We start from the raw sequence: 25,882 nt of genomic DNA, 5'->3' as shown, positions 1-25,882 counted from the left end.
TAATTTTCCTGCGCAATCAGAAATGTGTTTGGAATACTCAGATAGCGTTCATGTTCTCTCCGTACTTTTCCTCAGGCGACGAAGTTGGCCAGTTGCCTGGACCCTGATTGTCATGGCAGGATCCACTTTAAAGACTTCTGCTGTGGTGTGCTCACCATGACAGGTAGAACTGAGCTCATGATATGGCACCTGATGAACTACATTTTGTGTATGCGAGTGTATACGTTCACTGAATGTGGCCACGTGCATGACTGCTTTTGGAAGTGTGCGTTTTGTTCGTGTGTGTTGCCAATCATGGTCGGTTGTATCAGCTACAAATCATGAATGATGAATCACAGGGCACAGGGTTGGGCAATATGGCCCTAAAATAATATCAGTATATAGCTGGGTATTTTTGCGAAAATAATCATCTTGACAAAAATAACGAAATACTGAAAATACTTGATTAATTTTGATATAATACTATTTCAACAAAATAAGTGCAATAGATTTTATATGTCAGCATAAACATAACAGTATGCCTTCAAATATTCAGAAAAACTAAACAAAAATGATCTCTCAGTCGTTACGTTTATAAACAACAGTTAGTCAAAGTGAGATTCGGACTCTGTATGCAGCACTGAGGGGGGATTTGAGGGTGCAGCGGTGCAGGAGAGCTGCTGCTCTGCCAGGACGGCAGAGGAAAATTATACCGGTATTATCATGAACGAAATTATATGGCACACTGCCCAGAGTTATTAGTTTAAAGGTTGCACACAATAACAATAAAAATGTTGCTTTTACTGCAACAATTTTCTAACAATTGTTCAAAACTCCAATTCAGCCCTGTAGTATTGGGGTGAAGGCAGAAATCTTGGAGGCTTTCTTTGGCACATAAAGCATCCATTGCCCAAGAAACAAGTAAATAAGCGAGAAAGTATTTTTGTATTTTTATATAAATAATGATAACTGATGGCATTTCTGAAAAATACTAACAACAAACTTGTTTAAGTGCATTTACAATTATTATTATTATTGTGTTTCTATTTATTTTAGTTTAAAAATTAGACAGGAGGTAATGTTGTGCTCTAATACATTTTGCTGATTAGTTCAGCATATGGATGTGTTGCACTAGTATTCCTAGCCAAGTGGAGTTCAATAGTGTTTGTGCTAACTCATCATATTTCCTCGTTCGTATTCCGGTTCTCTTTTTTTATTCTGTCCACACTGAGAGTCCCTCTGGAACCAGGTCAGCTTATCCACGATGAACTTGGGCCAACCAGGACACGTCAGGGACCAAGTCTGGGTGCTAACACTGATTTAGTGTGTAAAAAAAAAAGAAGGTGTCTAAATCTGCACCTCCTTGATTTTACATAGCCTCATAGTACGTTTCATATTGTTGTTTCAGCTTCTTCTGGTTTACCAAACAAGGGAGGCTAAATGTTTTGCTGCTTTTGGAAGATTTGCAGAACATAACTGCGTTGAATACCAAATAAAATTTACAGTAGCCATTACCTGTATAGCATTCTTTTAACAGGTGGCACCTGAGCATGCAATACATATGTGCTACAGGGAGGACAAAGAATATAATTCTCTTCACGAGAAAAACTGTAAGCTTTATAATATTGATAACAATGTATTAGCCTTCATTTTGGATGTGGTTTTGAATATGACAGTTTTACTTTTTTCCTTCTTAGAATTTTTAAATGTTTTTATATTTATTTATTTGAAAAAGTAAATATAATTAGTGCTGTTCAGGTGAATAAAACAGTTTACATACAGATTAAAATCCCATTTTAAACCACCTCAAAAACAGGTGGTCCGCTGCAATACCATGCACCAAGCAGGTAAATACAGTATGTATTGTGTATTCAGCAGTAAATGCGTGTGGTTTTAGCATACTGGGTAACAAACAATTGCTCTGCAGAACCTCACACTGCCTGAGATGAGTCATGCACATTTTATTTTCTTCCACAGGTTCTGTGGGCATACTGAAGAGGAAAAGTGGAGCACAGTTCATCAAAGGGCCACACGAGCTAGCTAAGACTTGCAATGAGGTACGTGTGTGTGTGTGTGTGTGTGTGTGTGTGTGTGTGTGTGTGTGTGTGTGTGTGTGTGTGTGTGTGTGTGTGTGTGTGTGTGTGTGTGTGTGTGTGTGTGTGTGTGTGTGTGTGTGTGTGTGTGTGTGTGTGTGTGTGTGTTTTCTATTAAGTGTGCACAGTTTTGCTGGCTCACTGCAAATAATTATTTTTCCTAAACACTGTTTGACACTCATGTAATATCCCTCTGGTCTAAATTACGGTGATAAGATAGATGAATTTAAATTCTCTCTGTTATTGCAAAATAAATCTAGATTATTATCACTGCAGCACGTGAGGTCAGCAGCAGATTAACTGTGGCACAGCTAGAAACTACAGAACCTAATTTCAGCCTCAATAGTTCCATCCAAGACCTTTTCATCAGTGTCTTGTAGACAGTTTGATTAATTTTACAAAAAATATTAGAATGATGTTAAAAGACAGCAGCAACAACAATGACACAGTAAATGGTGTAGTTTGTGCTACACTAGTTTGTCCACTTGGTGGTAGTGTTCAGTTGCAGATGTTTGTCAGCCACACGAGACAATTCAGCAGCAGACACACAACAGTCGTTCTTGTACATCAGCATCACATACTGTATGTTATTAGTATGAACAGCCATGATAAATTCTAGGATTAGGACCATGTCTTTAAACTGATTTGTGCCTTTAAATGCAATATTTTGGCTTTTAAGAACGCTTGTTCAAATAATTTGGAAAGTTTCCTAATTTTACTGTGAAAATAAAATTGTATCTTTCAATAATTTTTTCAGATGGAAAGTTTTACATTTACGGACGTAGTATTTCGCTTCTGTTTTCACTCAGTATTGTCTCCACACCTTTTCATTTACTGAGTTTCAAACTCAAGAATGGGTACGCTTAGTTACATTTGTCACATTTGACACATTTTTAGAAGTTCCTGGTGCTATCTTCTGGGGAATTTGATGCTTGATCTGTTTAGCTTTAATCACATTAATACTTCGAATAGCAACTTAATTTAATTCATGTCAGTTTAACTTTGCTAGTGTCGAGAAATAACAGTTGTGCTTTCTGCAACAGTTTGCACCAAATATTTTTGCCGTTCTCTTTTTTCTGTAATTGTTTCTGATGTGTGTCTGCAACATCATGAAACTGACTCTCCGGAGTTTTTCTGTGCTTAGAGAAGTCAAGAGGCTTTTCATTTCTATTGGTTCAGTGTAACATTTCATGATACCAATGGAGAAGTGCTCTTAAAATATTCACACTGCGTGAAATGCAATACGGTTGCTGCCGACTGTGTCTTTGACAGGCAGAACAAAGGCACTTCCCTTTTCGGAAATTACTTCTCATTTGTGCACTTCTTCATGAAACATGTCTGAGAAATTATTTTCTGGTGGCAGTCATACAATCTTAGACTCTAGGAAGACGTTTGTGACCTGATCCAGGATTGCTTTGCTTATTATTTTGTCCACAAGGTGACAGGTAAGTGTGATTGGCTCTTGCATGTGTTTTGACCTTGGATATGTCTTTGGGAGTACTGGGAAGGAAACAATAAATCATCATTTTCCAGGTTGGAAATATGCACATTATTGTACTTTTCCACTGTAAACACAGACTTGGATAAAAGATGTGTGTTTTTTTCCATGACTTCCTTCAGCTCTTTAAATGAACAACTGAAAACACTTTTCAATTTGTTAATCTCTAATTAGAGTAATTACTTTTTATACAAAGACTCGCCGGCTGCCTGGCAGCCATAGAATGGCATTTAGTCATGTAATATGTCTTTAAGGCTCTGATAGGCAGTGTTACAAATCAATTAACTGGAGTTGAGGGTTGTAACCTTATGCGGTTTTAAGGTAGAAAGTTTAATGGAAAAAAGAGACACTCCTGTCTAGAAAATACAACATATGACCTCAACACTATATACTGTATATGGAATATACATACATATAACTGACACATATAGTGACAGACGATTTTATCTCAATTACCTTCTATGAACATAAAGTTAAAGACATCTTTTCTGAGGACTAAAACAATTTTAAATCACATTAGTCAAGGCTAGTAAAGGTTTATTTATTTAGGTCCTCTCCTCACTGGGATCAAGATTTCTTATGCAAACGAAGCCTGAGAACAAATCTCTCTCTCACACACACACACACACACACACACTTCAGTAATCCAAAGGAGGATGGATGAGGGGAAAGATGGAGAATTAAATGAGAAGTAGAGCAAGAACTAGCATTCGTCTTCTCTTTTAATTCTCCATCTTTCCCCTCATCCATCCTCCTTTTTCTTGTCTCCTCCCTCTCTCCCTCCACCAGAGATCTTTCAGAGAAATTTACTGCAAACCAGCCTTCGCCAGCTCAGAGTTAAATAACAAAATTTGTATACACTTTCATATAAACTCTTTATGCACTTCACCATACTTAAATGCCATTTGAAGTGATAATAGGTCTGTTTACAGCCATGGGAATGAGAACAACGTTTCTGGCCGCTATACATAATTGATCTGATGTAAGACTGAATTGATCCTGCTGCAACATAGAGGCTCATTTACAGAGAGCTACAAGATGTGGCTCTGCTGTTATTAGTGAACTGTTGTGTTCTAGATAAAGACTTTCTTCTTTTCGCATTGTTTTGATGTTTTATTACATTTTTCCTTTGAGAAAAATACTGTTAAAGTTAGGAACTGCTGCATAGATGATCTACCAGGTCATCTAGACTCAGTGGAAGCTTCAGCCAGGCGATCAGACAGTATTGGTTTACAATAGTTATATCAACAGTAGTGAGTACAGAGCATAATCTGCAGGTACTTTCTCTGTTCCATCTATCAGTCTTGGTCTTTACAGAGCGTATCTAAATCTACTGCTGGAAGTAGCTTTCGTTTGTTAATACTTAACATTCTCACTCATAGATAGCACTTTGTTAACATCTCTTGAGTTTACTGGGGGTCTTTTGTAAACGACTCCTTATCTGATTTTTTTTTTTCACATTAAATAGGCGTCTGTTTCTCTTTTGTTGGATGAAAACATGTGGCATATTTTTAAAATTATATTTATGATCCACAGAAGCCCAGTTATTTGAGACTGGGTGCTCATATGTGGGAAAAATGTGCAGGAGTAAAGTTGTGTTGCCATAGCATGGAGACAGAGGAATGCCAGAGCTCCCCAGGGTGGCCATATAGAGGTGTGTGTGTGTGTGTGTGTGTGTGTGTGTGTGTGTGTGTGTGTGTGTGTGTGTGTGTGTGTGTGTGTGTGTGTGTGTGTGTGTGTGTGTGTGTGTGTGTGTGTGTGTGTGTGTGTGTGTGTGTGTGTGTGTATTTGTGTATGTTTCTCAGTGTGTGAAGCCAAGCAGCAGGAGAGAGCAAGCTAATAAATCCTCTCCCACAATGTCTCTTGTAATAATGAGACACTTCTCACCTTTCCTCCCTCTCTTCTTTCACTTCCTGTCTCTCACACACACACACACACACACACACACACACACACACACACACACACACACACACACACACACACACACACGCGCGCGCACACAGTATGTACGTGTCCGCCCAGTTTAATCTGTTTTTGCTACGTGCCAAAATTCATTTCAGCACCTGCCTTGGCCATGCTGAGTCTTTCCCCTGCACTCGCATATCTTTATATTGGTGTGCCTGATTACGTGCCTGTTTTGACTTGGCCTAGATGCTCAGCTTCTGAGCCAAAGAGGCAGAGATTGCAGGATCAATAGAATAAAAGATGGGAGAAGCCTGTAAATAATATATTTCATGGACTGGAGCAAAACGCAGAGAATGGATAAAGTCTTCAAACATGTTGTCACTGTAGACAGATTTTTCTCACTACATTGTACACAAACAAATGAGGGTGAACAAGTTAGGTGTAAGCATGTTTATTAAGCAGTAATAATTCATTCTTGCCCACACTTGCGTATCGCAACGAGCTTTAAACATATCACTGGCATTTCACCACCGTATAAAGTATTTATAATGAACATGTAAGCATGTAGTAGCACATTTACAGATTTCGGAGATATTAGAGAAAAAGTAGTATTCATTTAAAAGTCTTGACTTCTTCCTTACTCATGTATGTTTTCGATTCCTCTCCTCTTAGTTCTGGTTTTTACAATGCACAAGAGCGTGGACCAACTTTTTGGACCTTTCACATTTTACAGTTGCAGCAATTAATTGATGAATCGATTTGTCAATGGAAAGAACATTAATTACATGTTTTTCAAATGCTAAAATATCAGGTTGTTAATTTGCTGGTTTTCTTAGTGTAATGTTATATTAATTAATGTATTTTTTTTTTAGGTTTTAGACAATTGGTCAGACAAAAGGCATTTCATGATGTCATATTATGCCTTTTTTTTTTTTCTTTAAACCATTTGTAATATTTTATGGACCAAACAGTTAACTGAAAAAATGTTTGGCCAATTAATAAAATATTGAATATAACTGTTATTTGCAGCCCTCTTAATATCTCACATTCACTGAGAGATAGTTATGTGCCCAAACTACAGAAGAAACGCATGTTGTTTTCAGTTACACACACCAGTCCTCTTAACCAGCAGGGAACTTCATTGAGCTTGATCTTGAAAACATGAGAAAGCTCTGTGGTGGCCCAGATTTGCCAAACCACTGCAGAAAAATAATCAATAATTTACACTTCATTTGTCCTCACATAAAGAGATGTTAATTTTGTTCTCCTTGGGGTTCCCGAGCAGGTCAGAGGAATCATCTGAGCTCTCTGCCTCTAATCTCTTCCCTGCCAGAGCTCGTCTGCTCTTTCTGTGTGTGCTCTTCATCTCCTGCTTGTTTTGTTTGATCGCTGTGCTCTCAGTGAACACGCATCCTCCCTGGGTTATCATCAGAGAGAAGTTTGTTTGTGTGTGTGACTCTGAGGACTGCACAAGTAGTGTTTACAGGTCAAACATAAGCACAAAAATGTTGTTGTGAATTCATCTTGTCACCTCTTCTCTATTTTTTTTTTGTTTCCCTGTATTTGTATCCCCTGTCTTCTGTTTCATATGTACAGCTGACTCCTGCTTTTATTTATTATCCATCACTCCCCAGCACGGTGCTGCAATCCTTTCTGTTTTGTTTGTACTTTGTTATTCTCCCATCTTTTTCTCAAACTCTTTTATTCATTCCCTCATTTATTTATTTTTGTATTCACCACTATCAACTAATTCCCTCTTCCTTTTCCCCCTTTCTTTAATGGATACTACTTCTTGCTCTCCTTCTCTTTGATTTCTCCATCTTTCCCCTCTTCCATCCTCCTTTTTCTTCTCTCCTCCCTCCACATTAGCACTGAGGAGGACAGTTCTCTGCCAGTCTCTGCAATCATCATGGTCTGATTAAAGAACTAAGACAAGGTGGGAAGTAAGGCAGGGAGGCTAGAATTGAGACAAATGTCATGAGAGTGTAATAACATCAAAAGTTGAAACAAAGAAAAACACAAAGGGGATGAAAAGGGAAACAGAAAGAAATAGAGAGCGAGAGAGTACACAGTTTGTTAGTTGTTAAATCATTGTTTGTCGATGGGTAAGTCACCCAGCCAAGCTGCGCTGCAGACTTGGCTGCAGCATCCTGCCAATGTCTGCAACATGAAAACTTCCTTATATCATAAGCCCTCCTTACAGCTGAGCTGTGCGTTGGCTGTTTGTTAGTGAAGGGGCTTTTTCACAGTCTATCTCTGAGTTAGCAGAAGCTTGTTTAAAGGTCAACTTCAGCCTGTTTACAATGTATTCATGCTTTTGCTCATGCACTATGCATCAGTTGGTATTGTCCTTCACAACCAGCAGTGCAATGATGCAAATGTTAAGTGGTTCATGAGCTCATTACGGGGCCATTTTATGCAAAAGTAACCTATGCCTAGCCTGGCTCCGCCCACCTATTGCACACAGCTTCAGTCTTTTCTGTAATTATTGTCTGGAAACCCTGTTTGCATGAAGGTTTACTCAGTCACTCCTAAGGGCAGACCAATCAGGCACCAGTGGGGATGATGAAGTTGTGTCCAGTGTCTGTAGTTCCATCAATGACAGCTGAAAGCCAGAGCAAAAACAGTGCCTGGAAAAGGAAAAAGGAAAAAAAAAAAGTCTGCAGTGGCCATTTACCATCATGGTGTTGCACTCTGCTCACTTTAGGCGAAGGTCTTAGTTGTTTTGATGCTCAACATACATCATATGGTGGTCGATGGTTAAAGGGTGGTCCAGCAGTTTTTAAATGAACCTGAGGTCTACGCCCTTTAGGATGCAACGACTGAAAACAATCCCCAATAGACTGAAAAATCCCTGTCTATTCATGCAGTGAATTTGGGTCGGGTAACACCAGGCTAATCAATACGACTATAAGACAGAGAATAACTACGAGTACCAAATGCTTCCCTCTTGTGCTTCATGTTGATGCACTATCTAAAGGAACATGTGTGTGCAACATACCTAAAATTGCCTGCTTGCTTTTACCTGACAAGAAACTTCTGTAGCTGCACAAATTCAGACTTTTTTGTATTTGAAGCAAAAGTGAAAATATGAAGTCGTTATGGCATTTTAAAACCTCATTGGGAGGAGGTCGTAGTTGGTGGTTAAGTGTACAAACTGTGAGTGTGGCAAGCGGATTGCTTTTCACATCCTGTTTCCTATTAACAGCACTTTGTAGTTTTATTGTAAACAGTTATTCTCAAACCTCAACTGAGAGGTTCGGTGCCTCAACCTGAACAAACCTGAACCATAATTTTAGTTGGTGTCATGTGTGTTGTGACTATTTTATATTTAATTCTGAAGAACTTGGTTTACTTTACATCAGCATCTTTGAGTCCATATGTGGTAAAAAAAAAAAAAAAAACATGGCTCAGGGCAAAACAAGTATAATATACATTATACAATCAGGAGGTGGGTAGTATTCAGTTGGAATAGTCTGCAGGCAGATGTAAAACATGCTGGAGGGACTACATCGCCCAGCAGATACAAGTATCTCAAAATTAGAGATAGTTTTAGAATCGTATGAGCTGCACTTATATGACTCAGCCAGCTTTCCCAGCAGGGTGTACAGCAGAACTGTTATTCTGGTTGCATCAATTGTTCAATGAAAATAATTGATATATTATCTAAGAATTGCACTCTAATAAAATCCACAGATTCCTGTCTTTATTGCATATTTGGGCAAAATCTGCTCCTATTATTTGCAGAGGATTTAGTGTGTCACTTCTGTGTCTGTTTTAGTTTTTAAGCACACTCTCAGTTCCTTGAATGTCTCTGCCGACATGTGATGTTTTGGACAACCTGAAACCAACGTGTAAATATTCTGACCACATTAAAAGCCTCACAGTTGGCTGATAGCTCTGCTGACAGCCATGGAAACCTCAAATTATGCGATGCCACATTGTAAGACATCTGGTATGATGTGATGTGATGGCACATCATGAAAAGCTGTCTTTTAGATTTACCATTTTCTTGTAATTACAGGACAGTGATGGCAGTGTGTCCTATTCTGTGATGTCTGCTAATGGCCCAGGCCCTCCTCAACGGCCCTGTCATTTTGAAATGTCATTTTAGACAGCCATGTAGACGTATACAGAGTAAACTCAGATTATATCCTTTGTTGGATTTTAAAAACATCCAGAAATAAAGTGGAATTAATATTTTCCTAATGTAAATATAGAAGTTTTGTAAATTTCAAGTTAATTCATTTTAAGATATCTATTGTTATTCCTTGTATTTATTTGTTATATTGATTGAGTGCCCTATATTGACTTTTAGGTCATCCCAGGGAAGTTATGGAAGGGGAGTGTGCATGTGAAAACTGTGTATGTGAGCTTGTATTTGTCTTTCTGAGTGAAGAGAAAATGATGAGGTGGTGACGACAGCAGAAAAAAAACCAAGAAATAAAAAGACAAGGCAGCTAGAGGAGCAGACATATGATGACAAAGGGAAAAATAGATGGGTGGTAGGTGTGTGTGAATTGATGGATGTGAAGGAATGGGAAAGCGATAAGAGCAGTAGATGGAATGCAGATGAAGAGAAAAAGTCCACAGAGAGACGAAAGAATGGGGGAAAAAAACTAGAGAAAACCAAAAAAGGATAAGAGGTGGACAAAGAGAAAGCGCTAAAAGAAGAGCAAAGTCAGAAAACAGATAACACCTTTATCTAATTAATGTATTGGTGAGCCATTTGACCCGTGGTTGTGAGTGACAGAACCCATTAGTACGAGTGACACTCAGCAGGCCTCACTTCCAGATCAGTCACTGGCCTTTCTCTAAGCAGATGGAAACAGCAACGAAGACAAACCAGAGACATGTGTGGGAGTCTGCACTGTGAGGAGGGGTATGGGGGGGGGGCTGCCTCACTCAAAAACATCAAGTACACGTAAATTGTGTTTTCTGAAGATTTTAAAAGCCTATAATATTTCCATTTTAATGTTGTTCATCAAGAGTTCACTTTTTCTGAAGTTCTCGTGACAATTTACATTACGAGAAAAGCAAGAGGACGTGCACTAAATTATCTTAATTTTGAGTGATTTTATGGTATCGTGACAACTATTCAAATTTCAAAGCCTGCTCATATTGCATTTGTAAAGTTTCACTAGCACACAAGTCTGTGGTCTAAATGGCTGAAAACTGACTCTAAGCTTCTTATTTACGAGCAATAACACTGTCTGTGCTTCAGTTTGAATTTCTATATCTGCACTGTATTGACCACAGAAAGAGCAAGACCATCTGTGTTTTCAGAATCTGGAAAACAGTCATGTAATTGCATGAAAAAACAGAAACTGTTACGCAGCTGAGTGGAAAATATGCTCAGTTTGTTGCTCATATCAATCAGTGCTGCAGAAGTTTGGAAAATACCCTTGAGAAAAACAGCCAGTCAACCCAATATTGTGGACTTGCAAGGATGCGCAAGCAGGGCGTGATCAATGAGTAGTATCGATAAAGAAATGCACCGGAGCATTCGTGTTCAAAGAAAGTTGGCCGAGGTGCATGTTGCTGCAACACTGAATCTCTTCAACAATCATGGTTTTCTTTGTGTTCCTGCTGTCAGTAACCGTGTAGAAAATGGTAGAAAAAGGTTGTTGCAGAACTCATTGCTGTTACCATTGTCTCAGTTAGACATTCTCAAGTGGAGTTCAACTTATTACACAACAGGATGATTATTGGAAAGGAAGGGAGTAATACATTATTGATTTGAAAAATACACAAGCAATGCTGCCACCCAGCTTTTGGCACCAGTGTGTGGGGCTTAACGGTTAATTAACGTTTTGAAAGACTCACATATTTATACAAACATACACACACACACACGCGCGCACACACACACACACACACACACACACACACACACACACACACACACACACACACACACACACACACACACACACAGTCTGGAATAGAGACAAGGCCCAGCAGAGTCCCACCAATGACAGTCAAGGACACACTGACACCGAACCGACATGATTATCCTGTAACTATCCAGCTATAAGGCAGGACTGCTAATGAACAGACACATCTCTCGTTCACCCTGAACTCTCCCTCTCTCTGTTTCTCTCCATATTTCTTCTCCTCTCTCCATCTGTCTCTCTCTCTCTCTCTCTCTTATGCACATACACGACGGCCTTTCTCCCATGATCTCACTGACTAGCAATGACTATAAATGTTATGAACAACTGGCACTCACTCATTTCTGTTGCACTGTCCTATTCTCCAGTTTAATACATATGCATGTAGTCTATATCACATAAATATACATTAAACATATTTCTTCTCAATCTTGTTTTTTTCCATTAAGGCCTCATCATTTCTGTATTGTTTACTGCCCCATCTTTTTGTTTCTTTCTTACTTTGCTTTCCCCCCCCCCCCCCCCCCCCCCCCCCCCCCCCCCCCCCCCCCCCCCCCCCCCCCCCCCCCCCCCCCCCCCCCCCCCCCCCCCCCCCCCCCCCCCCCCCCCCCCCCCCCCCCCCCCCCCCCCCCCCCCCCCCCCCCCCCCCCCCCCCCCCCCCCCCCCCCCCCCCCCCCCCCCCCCCCCCCCCCCCCCCCCCCCCCCCCCCCCCCCCCCCCCCCCCCCCCCCCCCCCCCCCCCCCCCCCCCCCCCCCCCCCCCCCCCCCCCCCCCCCCCCCCCACACTTATCATCTCTGAAGCTTGATGTAACAGCATCAGTACACACAAAAACATAGAGTTAGATCCTATTTCCACTTTCTGATAAATGATTCTTTTCATTGGGGTTTGATTACTTCAGCCAACACCACCATGCTAATGTAGTGTGTGTGTGTGTGTGTGTGTGTGTGTGTGTGTGTGTGTGTGTGTGTGTGTGTGTGTGTGTGTGTGTGTTTTCCAGGACTGTTTCTATGTTGTGCAGAACAGAGTTGCAATATTTAACATGTGAAAAACTCCTCTCGTGATATTAAAAAAGCTTTTTATAGAAACATTCATGTCGCTGATGTGCACATATTACATGTTACATCTTGAGGCACTGTTTGGGAGAGGACTGCGAGCAGAGCTAGTGCCAGAGAGGAAGCTGAGCAATGTGGTTTTAATGATATTATTTCTGCTGTTTCTCTTCAACTATTTATACTGGAAGTTAATATGACCTTATTCTGACTTTGAGCTGGCTCTTTCTATCCCTACGTGCATGTTGCCACAGGACCAGACCGTCTGTTAGTGGACAGAGGTCACCTCCTGCCAGGAGCATCTGGGAGGAGAGCATGAAGCATGAGCTCTTCAACACAAACATTCCCACCGTTAAAAGATGTACAGTTCCATGAATACTTGGTTTAGTTTCTGTGTGCTTGCACAACAAAGACCTAATAAAGTCCATAATGCAAATATAGTCACATACTCTCACATATTCAAACAGAGCAGCACATTCAGAAGGAAATTAACTTTCTCCTTTACTTTGTCTTTGCTGTTTTCACTTTGCTCTTAAATTCTGGAGCTTTCTCTGCACGCTTATCAAGTTTTGTAATGTCTAAAATCTCTCAGAAAGCTTAGTGTGGCTGAGATGGTAGCGTGTGCTGCCCACTATTTGCAAGGTTGGCAGTTCATTTCCCGGTTCCTCCTCTGCTCTGGTGTATATATGCATGTGTGTGAATGGGAGTCAAAAATTGGAAAGTGCTTTGTTGACCACTAAGGTAAAAAGGTGCTATATAAGTAGTGCAGACCATTCATTAGTTACTCGTGCCGTTAGCACTTGGCACCGAACTTTGTAAATCTTACAATAGAATGCCGTAGTTCACTTTTTTCAAACTAATGTTTGGCCACATTTATCTGTCTGAGTTGTGTGCGCAGCAGTATCTTCAGACTGGAGGCTTCCTTGTGTGCAGCCGGCTAGCTAGCATAGCCAGTAGCATGTGAGGTGTTTAGGGGACAAACGTAAGATGTAATTACAGAAAATAGGCTGGACTCTACTCTCCCCCTCTAAATTGCATGAATACTAAAGATTTGTATCGCAATGTTTAATTGTCTTTCTTTCAATTAAACAAACTGAACTTCTACATAAATCTAGTACAACAACTTCATAGTAAATCCTTCTCGACTTTTGAACACTGTCAACTGTGATTGATTGGACCAAGCTACAAGCAACACCACCAAGGATTTCAACCTTGATCTTTGCAGTAATTTATATTTTATTTTTTTTGTGCCATGGTAACCCAGGTGCCTCAATGTGAGAGACCTCCTTACTTATTGCAAGCACTAAAATAAATCTTTGATTCAAGCTGCAAAGGTACAAACTTTTTCTTTTTTCTTTTACTTAAATACATTGCACTCTCACATGTGAAATACGTCACAATTGTCTTTTGTGTCCGTGTGTGTGTGTGTGTGTGTGTGTGTGTGTGTGTGTGTGTGTGTGTGTGTGTGTGTGTGTGTGTGTGTGTGTGTGTGTGTGTGTGTGTGTGTGTGTGTGTGTGTGTGTGTGTGTGTGTGTGTGTGTGTGTGTGTGTGTGTGTTCCTGTGTCACTGCTGTGTGTGCTTATGCAGCCATTTAGTCCTCCCCGTCCATGTCAGTACGTGTGTGGGTCACTTAGCTTTGCCATCACTTTTAGCTGTTCATTACCAAACTACTTCTCTTTCTGTTGGATCGACTCTTTCATCACAGCCTGCAAGACAGAACAGACATGTGAACTTGCACAGCTGTTGATTGTCTGTGAATAAAGGAGGAAGGGTGAGAGTTACTTTGTTCAGCAGAATGCAGAAGCAAACTCGTACATGCAGATTATGTATGCTGTTGCAAATGTAAACATGAATCTGTTGACGTATCAATCCAACTGCCTTAAAACTCTACATCATTAAAGTTACAAAAAACGATTGCATTAAGTTCTATGTATGTATGAAATATGTATATTAAGAAGGAATTTCACCGATAAATGACCCTCAACAACCCTATCAGTCACAACAGTTCGACTGTGTTTTGTGCATAGACAGCATTTTGCCAGACTGAGTCCGAATAATATCGTAATTATTAAGTATTAATAATTGATAATAATAATAATAACAACAGTAATTACTATTATTATATTATTAGGAAAGTGTCAAATAGTTAAATCAGTGTGGCAAGCAGAATACATTTGTTATCATTTGGTCTCACGTATCCTGCAGAGTATGTTTTTTTCTTCTGTGTTTTTACTTTTGTCTATTTTCAGCTGTTTGATAGGATTTACTATCGACATGATAGTTGACATTTTTTGTTGATTATCTGATTGCTCAGTCTAAATAAATTAAATCAGCAATCACTTTTGACAAAACTATTTGGGTTAATAGTTTAAGTCATTAAAATGTTTAAATTAGATTTTACATTTAATAATAGGATCATTCATTTAAGAGCCTTGAGAGTTTGTCGTTCAAAAATAACCTCGTGACAAACATTGCTTACTGAAAGAGGACAAAAAAGGAAAGCTGTCTGCTACCCCTCAGATCAGCTTTCTATGATGAACGATGCTTTGAACTTGGGATGCAAGTTATCATGTCACGTTAGATTATACAAAACAAAACAGCTTGAAGTAGTCGAAGCACACAGAGTATGAACGATCCTTGGAAAGAGAAAGAAAAAAAAAAAAAGGTATTTCTCCTATTTTTTTTTCAACACATAAACTAAATTATTTGCAACAAGTTCCCTCTCTGCCTTCAAATCTGAGCCAGCGTTTCCCATGTTGATTCAGCCTAGGCTGCACCCCTCTCCATGAGCCCTGTTACATCCCTCTTTCTACTTTGTAAGTTTACTTTCTTTTCACTCTGCAGCTCATGTATAATTTGGGGCTTGCCTGATCCAATCATTGATTTTCTCCACTAGCTCTTTAGATCCTCTCACTCCCCCCCCTCTCATTGCAGTTTTCTGTTTCTTTGATCCCCATTTTCTACTTAGTTTTTCTCACTGGCCTTCAGTTGGTCCACACATTTTTTTTCTTTCCTCCTGCATCACTTTTTTGTTGTTTCTTCTTCCTTTCTCTTTTCCCTCTCTTTTTGTTTGCTTAATTAGGTCGCTGATCATCCTGTGATGCGTGGACTGAATAGAAAAGCTGTCACAAGTACTCAGTTATGGATCATCGCTTCCTTCTCTCTGTTTCTGCTTTTTTTCGTATCCACAAATACACTGCGACTCATAGTACGAGAGTTAACCGACTGGAAGATGAAGGCCAAAATAAATCATTAATTGTTTTGAAGTGAGTGGGAAATTTATAAACATGAAATTGAATAACATGTAAATGAGCAATGAGACAATATTGATGTTAGATCTTCTCTTATTTTGAAAAAAAGAGATGAAACTTTATTCATCTAGGTATTTAATCACTGCAATCACACAATACAGGATAGATTAGAAAAAAAAAGTCAGATATTAGTTTTCAGTTAAATATTTGTTAAATTAATATTAGTTAAATTAGGATATCAGTTTAACACAAAGGGTACATTAATTTAAAAAAGGCCTCCATGTATTATCCGTGATCCAGCATGATACTGTTTTATTGCCTGTTTTCTGCTCTGGGTTACAAATCATCATGTTTTTTATATTTTGTAACACCATTACACATAATGGAAGTGGCTTAACATTGTTGTAGCGCACACTTCAGTTGCTCCAGCTGCGAAGAGTGTTTACAAGAAGACGTTTACAAGGCAATTTCACACTTTTTCTCCACCTCAGAATTACAGTGTGGCCATAAAGGAAGTTTAGGCTTCCACAAACTGTTTCAACAGATGTTTTGATAAAATTGAGTCCTCCACCGTGTCACAATGGTGACACAATAAAAAGCTCAAAAGCCTCTCAGCTTGCTCAGATCTTTTTTCTACGTAAACGAGAACTGTGAGTGAAAGAAAAGAATCGTCTCGGTGTAAATCGCTACCATTGACAATTTCCTACGTCGGTACCCGCGGGTGTCTTTAAACCTGCAAGTAAAATAATACTACAAAGGAAAACTGTCTTTATAGCTAATATAACAGTGTTGCTGTACATCACATGTTAAACCAGTTATGTCCGGTTGTGATCATTAAGCTGGTAAGCTCAGAATCGGTTCCAGTGCTGTGTATTTAGCTTTTTGTTACTGCAGTACACACTTGTGCTTGAGTCGGTGTGTCTGTAAATACCACAAAGAAATGAAAGTCATTGTGGTCTTCATGTTGATTCGCAATATTGTTACCATCGAAAAAATGTGTCCATTGTGGGTAATAAAACTAAACATGTCTGTGAGGAGTTGATGCTCTGACAAAACAATTGGTTCTATTGTCTCATTCGTTAAATTCAAATTCTTTATTTCCACTGTGTTTACGTCTAAATGTGCATCTCTTGTGTTTGTTCATTTCTTTGTAAAGTGCACTTTTATTCCATGACCTTGGTAAATAATTCATGGTTCAGTGTTTTCCCTCCTGTCTGTCAGGCTAATTAGCACCCATTGTTTGGCTGCATTGTTCCACTGGGTTTGCACCCTCCCTACCCACAGTGACCTTTTGATAGAGGAAGTGAAGGCCTCTATTGAACCCTGAATATCTTTGTGAAGCCCTGAAAGATGTCTGAGCTGCAAACACACCAGAGGTTTTAAAGTTATGTTTAAAGTGCTGTTGCAAACTTTTGAGTTAGTTTGTAACTCGCATACACAAATCCTCTGTTTGATCTTCCTCCCTCCCTCATTGATTCCTCTGTCACCTGCTGTCCCAGTGGTCTGGTAGGGATTTGATAGATGGATGGACAGGCCATGTATTGATCATCAGGCTTTGATCTATTGTCAGTTACCTGTTAGTCGAGCCTGCTCAGCAGACTGACAGAGAACAGTCTCCGTGTTAGTTACGTCTCTCTTTTTTTTTTTTTTTTTTTACCAATGATCGTTTTTATCTTAATAGAGAGAACATGCCTGACAACAGACTTCATTACATATGCAGTTATTCTCTGCAAGCTAATTAACTTCAGCTCTCCACAGCATTGCACTGGCTAATATTTTATACATTTTAAACATCCAACAATAGCTCCATTTTGCCTTATCTTACTACGATTTGATCAAGAAATTGGCCCCGAGGGATGAAACGCCAGCTTTTAGGAACGTGTCTTATAACCTGTATTATTTTGCACATAACGGATATATGGAAATATTCATCCATCCATTCATTATCTGTACCCGCATGCCAGTTTGGTTATTGGGTTCTGTTGTTACCCAACAGCTGTTATAAACATGAATTTGAAGTTTAAAACGCCATATAAATTATTTTTTTTAAAAAGAGGGAAGAAAAGAAAACTTTGCAGGTAGGTTGTTGGTGTAGTTTGCTACAGGTGTGCCCCTATTTGTTACTTAACAGCCATATTTGACTAAAATAATTTTTTAACAAAAAACTAAAAAGTTTTTTTTAAAGCAATAATCCCAAAGATTTGAATTTACATAAATGGCTGAAAAGTCACTATCTCTGGCAGAATGAGGTAACACAATGGTGACTGAGCCTGTGGCCAACTGATGAAAGCCCTTGCAGTATTACAAACTGAATGAGCTGGGTGTTTGTGGCGACATTCCCAAGAGAAACTACAACAGCCTGGCTCTTCAAATCACTTGTGTGTGAAGCGGTGCATTGAGGAGGAGGAGGAGAAGAGCTGTACAATTTCTTCCAGTCTCTGCTAGCTTTGTGAATAAAAGGTTATGATGGACAAACAAACAAAAGACTGATGATGATTGCAGACACAAGTGCAGCAAGTGTAAATCCAAAGAAAAATGTAATTAAATCTGGCAGGTGACACGGTTTGGATCTCTGGCAAGTTAAGTCCAAAAGCTTTTATTACATTTACCTCTTGTCACCATAGGTACCGCCAAAGATAACAAAATGGAGATCTTTGAATTTCTGAATTGCATATTTCTAACAGGGCCCGATACTCTGCTTGGTCACAGAGCTTCATGTCTATTTACCGGCAAATGTGAATTGGCAAAATATGAAAATATGTGCTGCTGCAATACTTTCAAAATAATTGTGTGTGTATATTCACACAGGCCCATGAGTGTCCAATCCATCTGTCCACAATTGTAAACTATTCACTTCCTAAACTTTAATATATTTTTGTTCTGGATGTAAATTAGGTTTTGCTGAAATTAACCGTTTGTTTTCTGTGCTAAATTGCAATCTGTCTGAGTCTCACTTTGCACTTGACACTGTCATTCATTAACCTGTCAAAGTAGAGCGTACCCTTACATAAACAGATGAATTCTCACCATGTGAATGGAAATCAATACCTCCATAACCGTGTTAGTTTTCCCTGCAGGCATCCATAGCTAACTAGCCTGCTTTCACTCATTGCAGCCATATAATGACCAATAGATAAACATGTCATGCTGTAGGAAATGGCCCATTTTTTACATATTTGATCTGCAGGATTTAAAAAAGAATATTCTCAGTGTTACTGGATCTGTGTTTCAACTTGTGTTTCAGATTCATTTTGTGAAAACCTAGTTGTTCATATTTCAAAGGCAAAACCTTTGGCTACCAACCCTTACTGCTGTAGCAGGAGATTGAATTGCATGAGCCTATGCAATGCTGGGCTATTCTTTTCTGTGCTACTCCTTTTACTACTTTTGTCTGTCACACTGTACACGCAGTGGTGTATAGTGTTGCATTGATTAAGTACAAGAAAAGGTTTTAGGAAGCTGATACTAAACCACTGTTTGTACTTTGTTAGTACAAATTTATGGTTTTCCTGATAAGAAGCTATACCTGTATGAACAATCTCTCTGCTGCATCCCTCATGTGGGTATACAGTATACTCATTATTTTACACATTAAGACTGCAGGATTTCTTCATTATTGATCATTCTTTTCTGGATTAAGTTTTTTAAACATTAAAGTGTGTCCATTGCCGCTTCCCAGAGACCTCTGTGATGTAATTTTCCTATTTTTAATATATGACTTAAACAAATGACGTTATCAATCATCAACACATTTTTTTTCAGCTCTGGGGCACATTTTATGTATGTGCACTCTTTTAGGATTGTGTGCGAGTCAGCGTGCTTTCATATCTCTGTTGTTATTTGCTTGTGTCTCTGCATGCGTAGACTCTCCGTGTGTTGCCTCCTGATGCTGTGTAGCAATGTAGTGAATCCAAATGGAAATGTCAAATTACATAGATGTATTTCTCCACTGTCAGTCTCTTGCTCTTCTTTTTACTGTCAAATTCATATCCTACATTTTTCACTGCCCATGGACTAAGACTCAGTTACTCATGGTCTCACTTTTCTATCAGGCCAAGATAACAAAAGAAATGATGCAGCAGATTTCCGCGCTTTTAATTCCTCTCTACGCCACTCACTCACGCTCTGTCTGACTCTTTCTTCACACCGACTTCACTGCCAGCATTTTCATCAAAGTGAATCTCAAAAAGGCGCATGTAAGTGGTTGCATGTTGTCAAATCTCAGCCTCTATATAATATACTCCTCAAAACTCCAATCCTGCATAATGATAGAGGATAATTATCATATTTAAAGAGTAGAATTTCAAACAATGTGTCGTCATCAATTATGGTAGAAATGATATACTATTAAAAATCCAAAATGTGAATGCGGCACAGTCCAGTAACTTCATCATCCATGTGATGATTCAGACTGGGGTTATGTACATTATCAGGAGCAGCAGCTCTAAAGGAAATCAGTAGACTGGAGAATCAAGTGCAGTATATAGTGTTGAATACCCAAGACTGTTGTGACGAAGCTATTAAAGGACACTGTTGGGCAAAATGGTCTGTTGTTTTTCACCTGTGGACTAAATTTCAATCTCACAGTATGCAGCTGTGCACATTAATCTGTGTGTTTTGTTTCTCATTCATTCAAAGCTCTGTGTTTCTAGAAGTAGCAACAGAGTTATTTGCATTCACCACACTCGGCTGAAATAAGCAGCCTACCAGCCTACTGCCCCCCTAAAGACTATCCCTGCCTCCTTTACTTCTTGTGAGCTTTTTCTGCTCTCCATTTCCTCTCTGACTCTGTGGAGACTCTACCTCACTCGCTCTATCTGTCTCTACCCCCACCCTCTATGTTTCTGTCATTGGTCTTGCTGCATTGCGAACCTCAGCAGCTGGTTGAGAATCCCCACAGACCTGTTTCAGCTGAACTCTGCAACATACACATTTGTTAGGTTTGTGTGTGTGTTTTTTTAATGTTTTATTACTACCTTATGTGAGAATGCACTTAGGGGTATGTGTGTGTGATGGTCTGTTTGTGTTCGCTTTAGTCTGGTGTTCATTCATCTATGAGGAGTACAATGCAGACTCCTCAACTGCACCTCCCTTCACTCCATTCTACACGGCTGCAGAAGCTAATGTAAAAATGTTGTCCTCTCTCTTCCCCTCTCTAAATAGCATTAAAATAACTGTTAACACTTTGTGAAAGCATGAAGTAAAAGCCAAACCTTTGGTCCATAACTGTGTTGCCATTTGAATGAGGCAGGTAGACATGAATAGAATTGTAAATGGCTTCTTTGAAAAGGGGAAAAGGGGGGAAAAGGGGCCAACCCTCCAACAAATTGCATATAAACAAATAGCCACAGGCCATTGGCCGAGCCACTGCCAACATCTTTGAGAACTGAAGGAGAAACAGAGCTAGAGAGCAAGAGAGAGAGAAAGGAGGCTGTAGGAAGGGCGCATTCCTTTCCACATAATTAGGTTTTATTCAGCTCTCAGATTGGATCATATCTCTTTCCTCCTCTTCATCTTTCTCACCACCTCTCCCTTTTTTTCCTCATCATGCCATTAGCATAAAACTAGTTACATCAAGCATCAGGACTCAGGCAGATATGGTTCTCTGACAGAGAGAGAGGCAAAATATGACTCATGAAATTCACACTGAAATGCTGAAAATATGTCAACAGGCGGGGGGAGATGTGGAGCCATAGTGAGAAGGTAATAGGTTCACTGACATTTCCTTGTAATTTTAGCAGGATGAAGTTTTGGCTCGGCTGCCATCAGCTCTTGCCAAGGGCCGCTAAGTCTAGGTCCTGGGACAAAACATGAAGTGGTGAAACCCACACAAACAGAAGCAGATATGCAGAAAGTAGGCGGCTTCATCATCACGCTATTGACAACATGGTGTAAACGGATGTTTGTGTGAAAACAAAGGCACAAATGCAGCATTAAAAAGAGACACAGAAGCTATCATCTGTCTGATTTTGTTTCAAGTAGCGCAGAGACCTGAGGGGATTTATTGTGGAGGTAGTAGAGTGTTTGATTTATGTTTTCACAGCATGGGGAACTGGTCCTTCAAATGTAAGTAGGACAATAGCAAAATACCAGCCAAGGGAAGTTCTCAGAAAACAATATTAAAAGAAAGCGGATCATCATTGGGGTTGTTGATTTGAGCAAAATAATGCAGCATAACTAAAACCAGATCAACTTCCTTTCATGAAAAAGAATAGCTTCACATGAACATGATCTATCTAAGTTAAGCCTGCAGTAAGTGTACAGCACACTGTCTGCTGACATATCTTGGTAATAACCACATGATCCTGTAGTCATGTTGTGACCGATGTGGGGTGTAAAGAGGTTTGATATTACGATCATATAATATTAGAAACTATACAATAAAGTCCGGCCACACTTTTCTCTAACGATACCAACCATCTTTAAAACAAGTTGATTCTGAATGCAAGATTGCTCAAATTTAGGACAGACACCACCAAACAAGAGCAGCCAACAGGACAATCCCACTTGTAAAACTCTAATTAGAAGCTCTTCAGTGCTGACTTCAACTCCTTTCTGTATCCTTGACTCTGATAAGAGAGTCTGTGGCAGTATCCGGCTCCAACAGGAACAATTTAAAAGATATAAGAGAGGAGTATAAAGTAGGAGTGGAACCTGAAAGAATAATTGAAATTCCCTCTGGTGCTGAGATAAGAGTTTAAAATGAAAACAAGACTAATGTTGAGTGGAGTCCACTTAGAATATTTCCCTGCATTTATATACAAACTGTTGACTATTTGAAGAATAAATTACCCACAGTTCTGTGAAACTATTTAAAAATGTAGGCAAAGCAGAAACAAATAGTTTCTTTGTTTGATGTAATGGGTATTTGGAATTTCCCTTCATCAGTTCTGAAAATCAAATGAAAAATGATATGTACATGTTATCACCTCGGCCAAGGAAGTTGTGTTTTTGATGCAGTTGTTTGTTTATTTGTTTGGCAGCAATACTACAGGAAAACAAGTATCCCAATTTTCAAGAAACTTTGTTAATGGTGTTGCGTGGGGCAAGGAACAACCGATTAGTTTTTGGAGCTTGTCTGGATGAAGGCAAGCAAGAACTTGGGGTAATAGACAGCATTTGTCTGCTATAGTCTGTAGTTGTCTCTTACTCTTTATATAACTGCATTATTTAAGAAAGTAATTTGTTACGTTAGCGCCAAAATGAGTAAAATTACAATGAAACGTCACTTTAAACGTAACATTACTTAAAACACATAACTGAAACTGGTAAAATTGTAATGTTGCCACAGTTTTTGCATATCAAACAGGAGTGGACTGTTGGCCTTGGCAGAGGTTATACTGTCTGTGTGCCCTTCTAGTGATATTGGTGTTACTGATTAATTAAAGCCAACAACCAACTTTTCAGGAATCAAGAAAAACAGCTTTATGTGTAGATTGACCACCATGCATTTTTGAAAGGATTTCAAAAGAGACGTGAGCTCAGTCAGCTTTAAATCATATGATCTAATAAAATAACTGCAAACATGTAAGTCACCATTCAACCAGTATTGAGTTAACACAGAAGACTAACCAGCAACTATTCACACTGGAGAAGCTTTTTTGTTGTTGATTAAATGACAGAATTAAAGAGTTGTGAATTCCTTTTTAACAATTAATCAAGTAATTGTTTCAACTCTAAGCTTTTCAATCATGCAGCCAAACTGCTGTCTTTTCCTCTTTTTACTATTACAGATACAAGTGATATTTATATATGTTTTAACTTAACCAAGTTAACAAATACCTCTACTTCAACTTCTCCCTTGCCATCTCCTTCTCTATAATGCTTCATGATTCATGCTTGTCTATATTTCCCATTGTGACTAACCAGTGCATCTTTTCTCTTTGACCTATCTTTTGGAATCAGCTACATCACTGAAGACAGACTGTTTCAGTTTTAGTGACAAAAGTCACCTTCCTCCCCCTCTTTACAGCCCACACATGCACCGGCCTCCTCTACAGCAGAGGCAGACAGGCAGGGCTTCATATGCAAATATAGCCTGAGTAGGCGGCAGCTGAGAGCGGAGTGTGCAGCAATGTGAGAACTCTCACAAGCCCCGCCCACAGAAGCCAGTTGCTAAGCAACAGCCTACAAGGGGAGGAGGGGCCGTGAATCTAACAACTGTTGCCTGATCAGAGCTCTCACTGCGTGAATGCCAGTCAGTCGGCGAGCCAGTGAGCCAGAGGGGAAAGTGTGTGAGGGGTGTTAGGAGGTGCAGTCTTGTGTTTGTGTGTGTCTGTGTGTGTGTGTGTGTGTGTGTGTGTGTGTGTGTGAGAGAGAGAGAGAGAGAGAGGCAGTTGCAGTCAGGGAAAGCCAGGCAGCCGGTGCAGTGTTTTAAAGTGAACGATACATCCTGCTCCGCTCCTCTGCCTCTCTTTGGACGATACCACTACCAGGGGCTCACCCTTTGGACTATTCCGACGCTTACTCCCCCCCTCCTCTCTTTGAAGGGAACACCTGTGTGTTGTGTGTGTGTGTGCGCGCGTGTGTGTGCACGTGTGTGTGTGTGTGTGTGTGTGTGTGTGTGTGAGAGAGAGGGAGCCGAGACAACGGACTAAGCCCTGGTGAACGGGGCAAGTGGATGACTTCAGTGGATGAGGGTTTGGCTGGTGGAAAGAGCTGCTGACCATGGACTCCCCTCACTAGTTAACGGGGTAAGAGACCAGACTGCACCCAGCCTGCTGAAATGTGATAAAGGATAGTTGGCAGAACGAGAACAAAACACAGAAAGGGGTCAACAGAGGGACGTGAGGTTTTAGCGAAAGGAAAGGCTAAACATGAAGAAAGCATAGATAGTTTCTATGCAGGGGGAAGACAGGCTAGTTAAAAAGGGGGAGTGTGGGTGGGAGGGGGGGGGCAGGTCAGTGGTAGTCCATTGTCCCCTGATTTGTGTTTGAATGCGTGTGTTGCATGTAGTTGATCCTGCCTGTCTGTCCTGCTCAGCTGTTGGTGTCTGTGGTCATCCCTCTACACTGCCCTGTCTCTTGCGTCCACTCTCTTTTTTTTTTCTTCCACCCCTGTCTGCTTTAAAGTGTCCCATCCCATCATTTTCTTTCTGTTGGCTATGTTGCGGTTCAGCATTTCTCTGACGGTAATGGGATTAATTGGAAACCAGGAAGCTGGAAGGAGAGAGAATGACAGAGACAGGGAGACAGAGAGGGACTGTGAGAAATGTGAAGGGAACAGGACATATATAGATAGCATAGTCCAGGTATAGAGTGACCGGAAAAAGAAAGAGCACAGAGGAATAGCATGAATGTGGGAAGTGGCACCACACATAAGACACATTGTGACTCAGGGACTTAGTGCCTGGATACCTAAATGCAGCATGTGGATTTAAAATATTATTTTATAATTTCCTAGTATTTATACATCACCAGTAAAATTCAAGTGATTCATGTCTCTATATTCTGGCCATAGTTCATCAAAAAAAGTCTCCCAACATTGTGGTTACACAGTGGCTCATAATACACATACTGTAGAATACATTTTATGTTTAAAGATTTTTGATGGACGTTGTTTGATATTTTAAATCCTGTGATTTGTTCAGCACAGAAATGTTATTTTGAACCCGTCGGTATTTTTTAAAACGTTTAAAAAGTTTAGATGTATTTCAGATCGTCTGGAGGAGTGTGCAGTAAAAAGGCGTCTGCCACTGAAAATATAAGTGTTGGTTATAAGTCATGTGCTGTTTATAATACATCTGATAATTGCTGTAACTTCTGTTCCTTTTAATGTTCAATAATGGCTCCAAAGGTAGAAGGGTAAGGTGAGTCTTATTTGTATTGTCAAAAATAACATGTGAAGTCAGACACACTAGTCAGTTTCAATACTCTTGGTCTGTGACTGCACATTACATAACAAGATTTACTCCTCCAGCCAAGCACGAAATTCACAGGTGATTGTCCCGCAACCAAAACATTCCTGGAAGACTTTTCCACCAAGATAATTTTGCTTATTGACATACAGTTTAACATGGTTGATTTTTAAAGTAATTTGATTTTGTGCTTTTAAAAAAGATTGTCATTCAGCTGAGTGTTTGTGTCAGTGCACAGCGTGTTCACCAGGACTAGAATAACTAGATTAACATGCAGTGCTTAGCTGTAGTGTATGAATAGAGGTTAATCTGCAGCAGTTAAAACAGTCACTCCTTTCTCACTTTTTTGTTCA

General features: G+C 39.7%; 1 protein-coding gene across 3 annotated transcripts in view; it reads left to right on the top strand.

Annotated features, from left to right (window-relative positions):
* Nucleotides 1-25,882, top strand: part of rab11fip4b (RAB11 family interacting protein 4 (class II) b) — a 58,048-nt gene that overhangs the window by 5,684 nt on the left and 26,482 nt on the right. For 2 of the 3 annotated variants that reach the window (XM_069697296.1, XM_069697295.1), the window contains exons 2-3: nt 76-163; nt 1,957-2,036. In XM_069697296.1, the coding sequence (XP_069553397.1) occupies nt 76-163; nt 1,957-2,036 (168 nt within the window). Of the gene's footprint in view, nt 1-75; nt 164-1,956; nt 2,037-23,872; nt 24,367-25,882 lie in introns of those variants that run through there. The other variant, XM_069697297.1, reaches the window with a different exon arrangement.

This window comes from Brachyistius frenatus, unplaced genomic scaffold (genome assembly GCF_029030835.1).
Source record: "Brachyistius frenatus isolate BFR_SWC_R1_liver_20210118 unplaced genomic scaffold, ASM2903083v1 Contig_23, whole genome shotgun sequence".
NCBI lineage: Eukaryota > Metazoa > Chordata > Actinopteri > Embiotocidae > Brachyistius > Brachyistius frenatus.
This window is presented reverse-complemented; position numbering and strand designations above follow the sequence as displayed.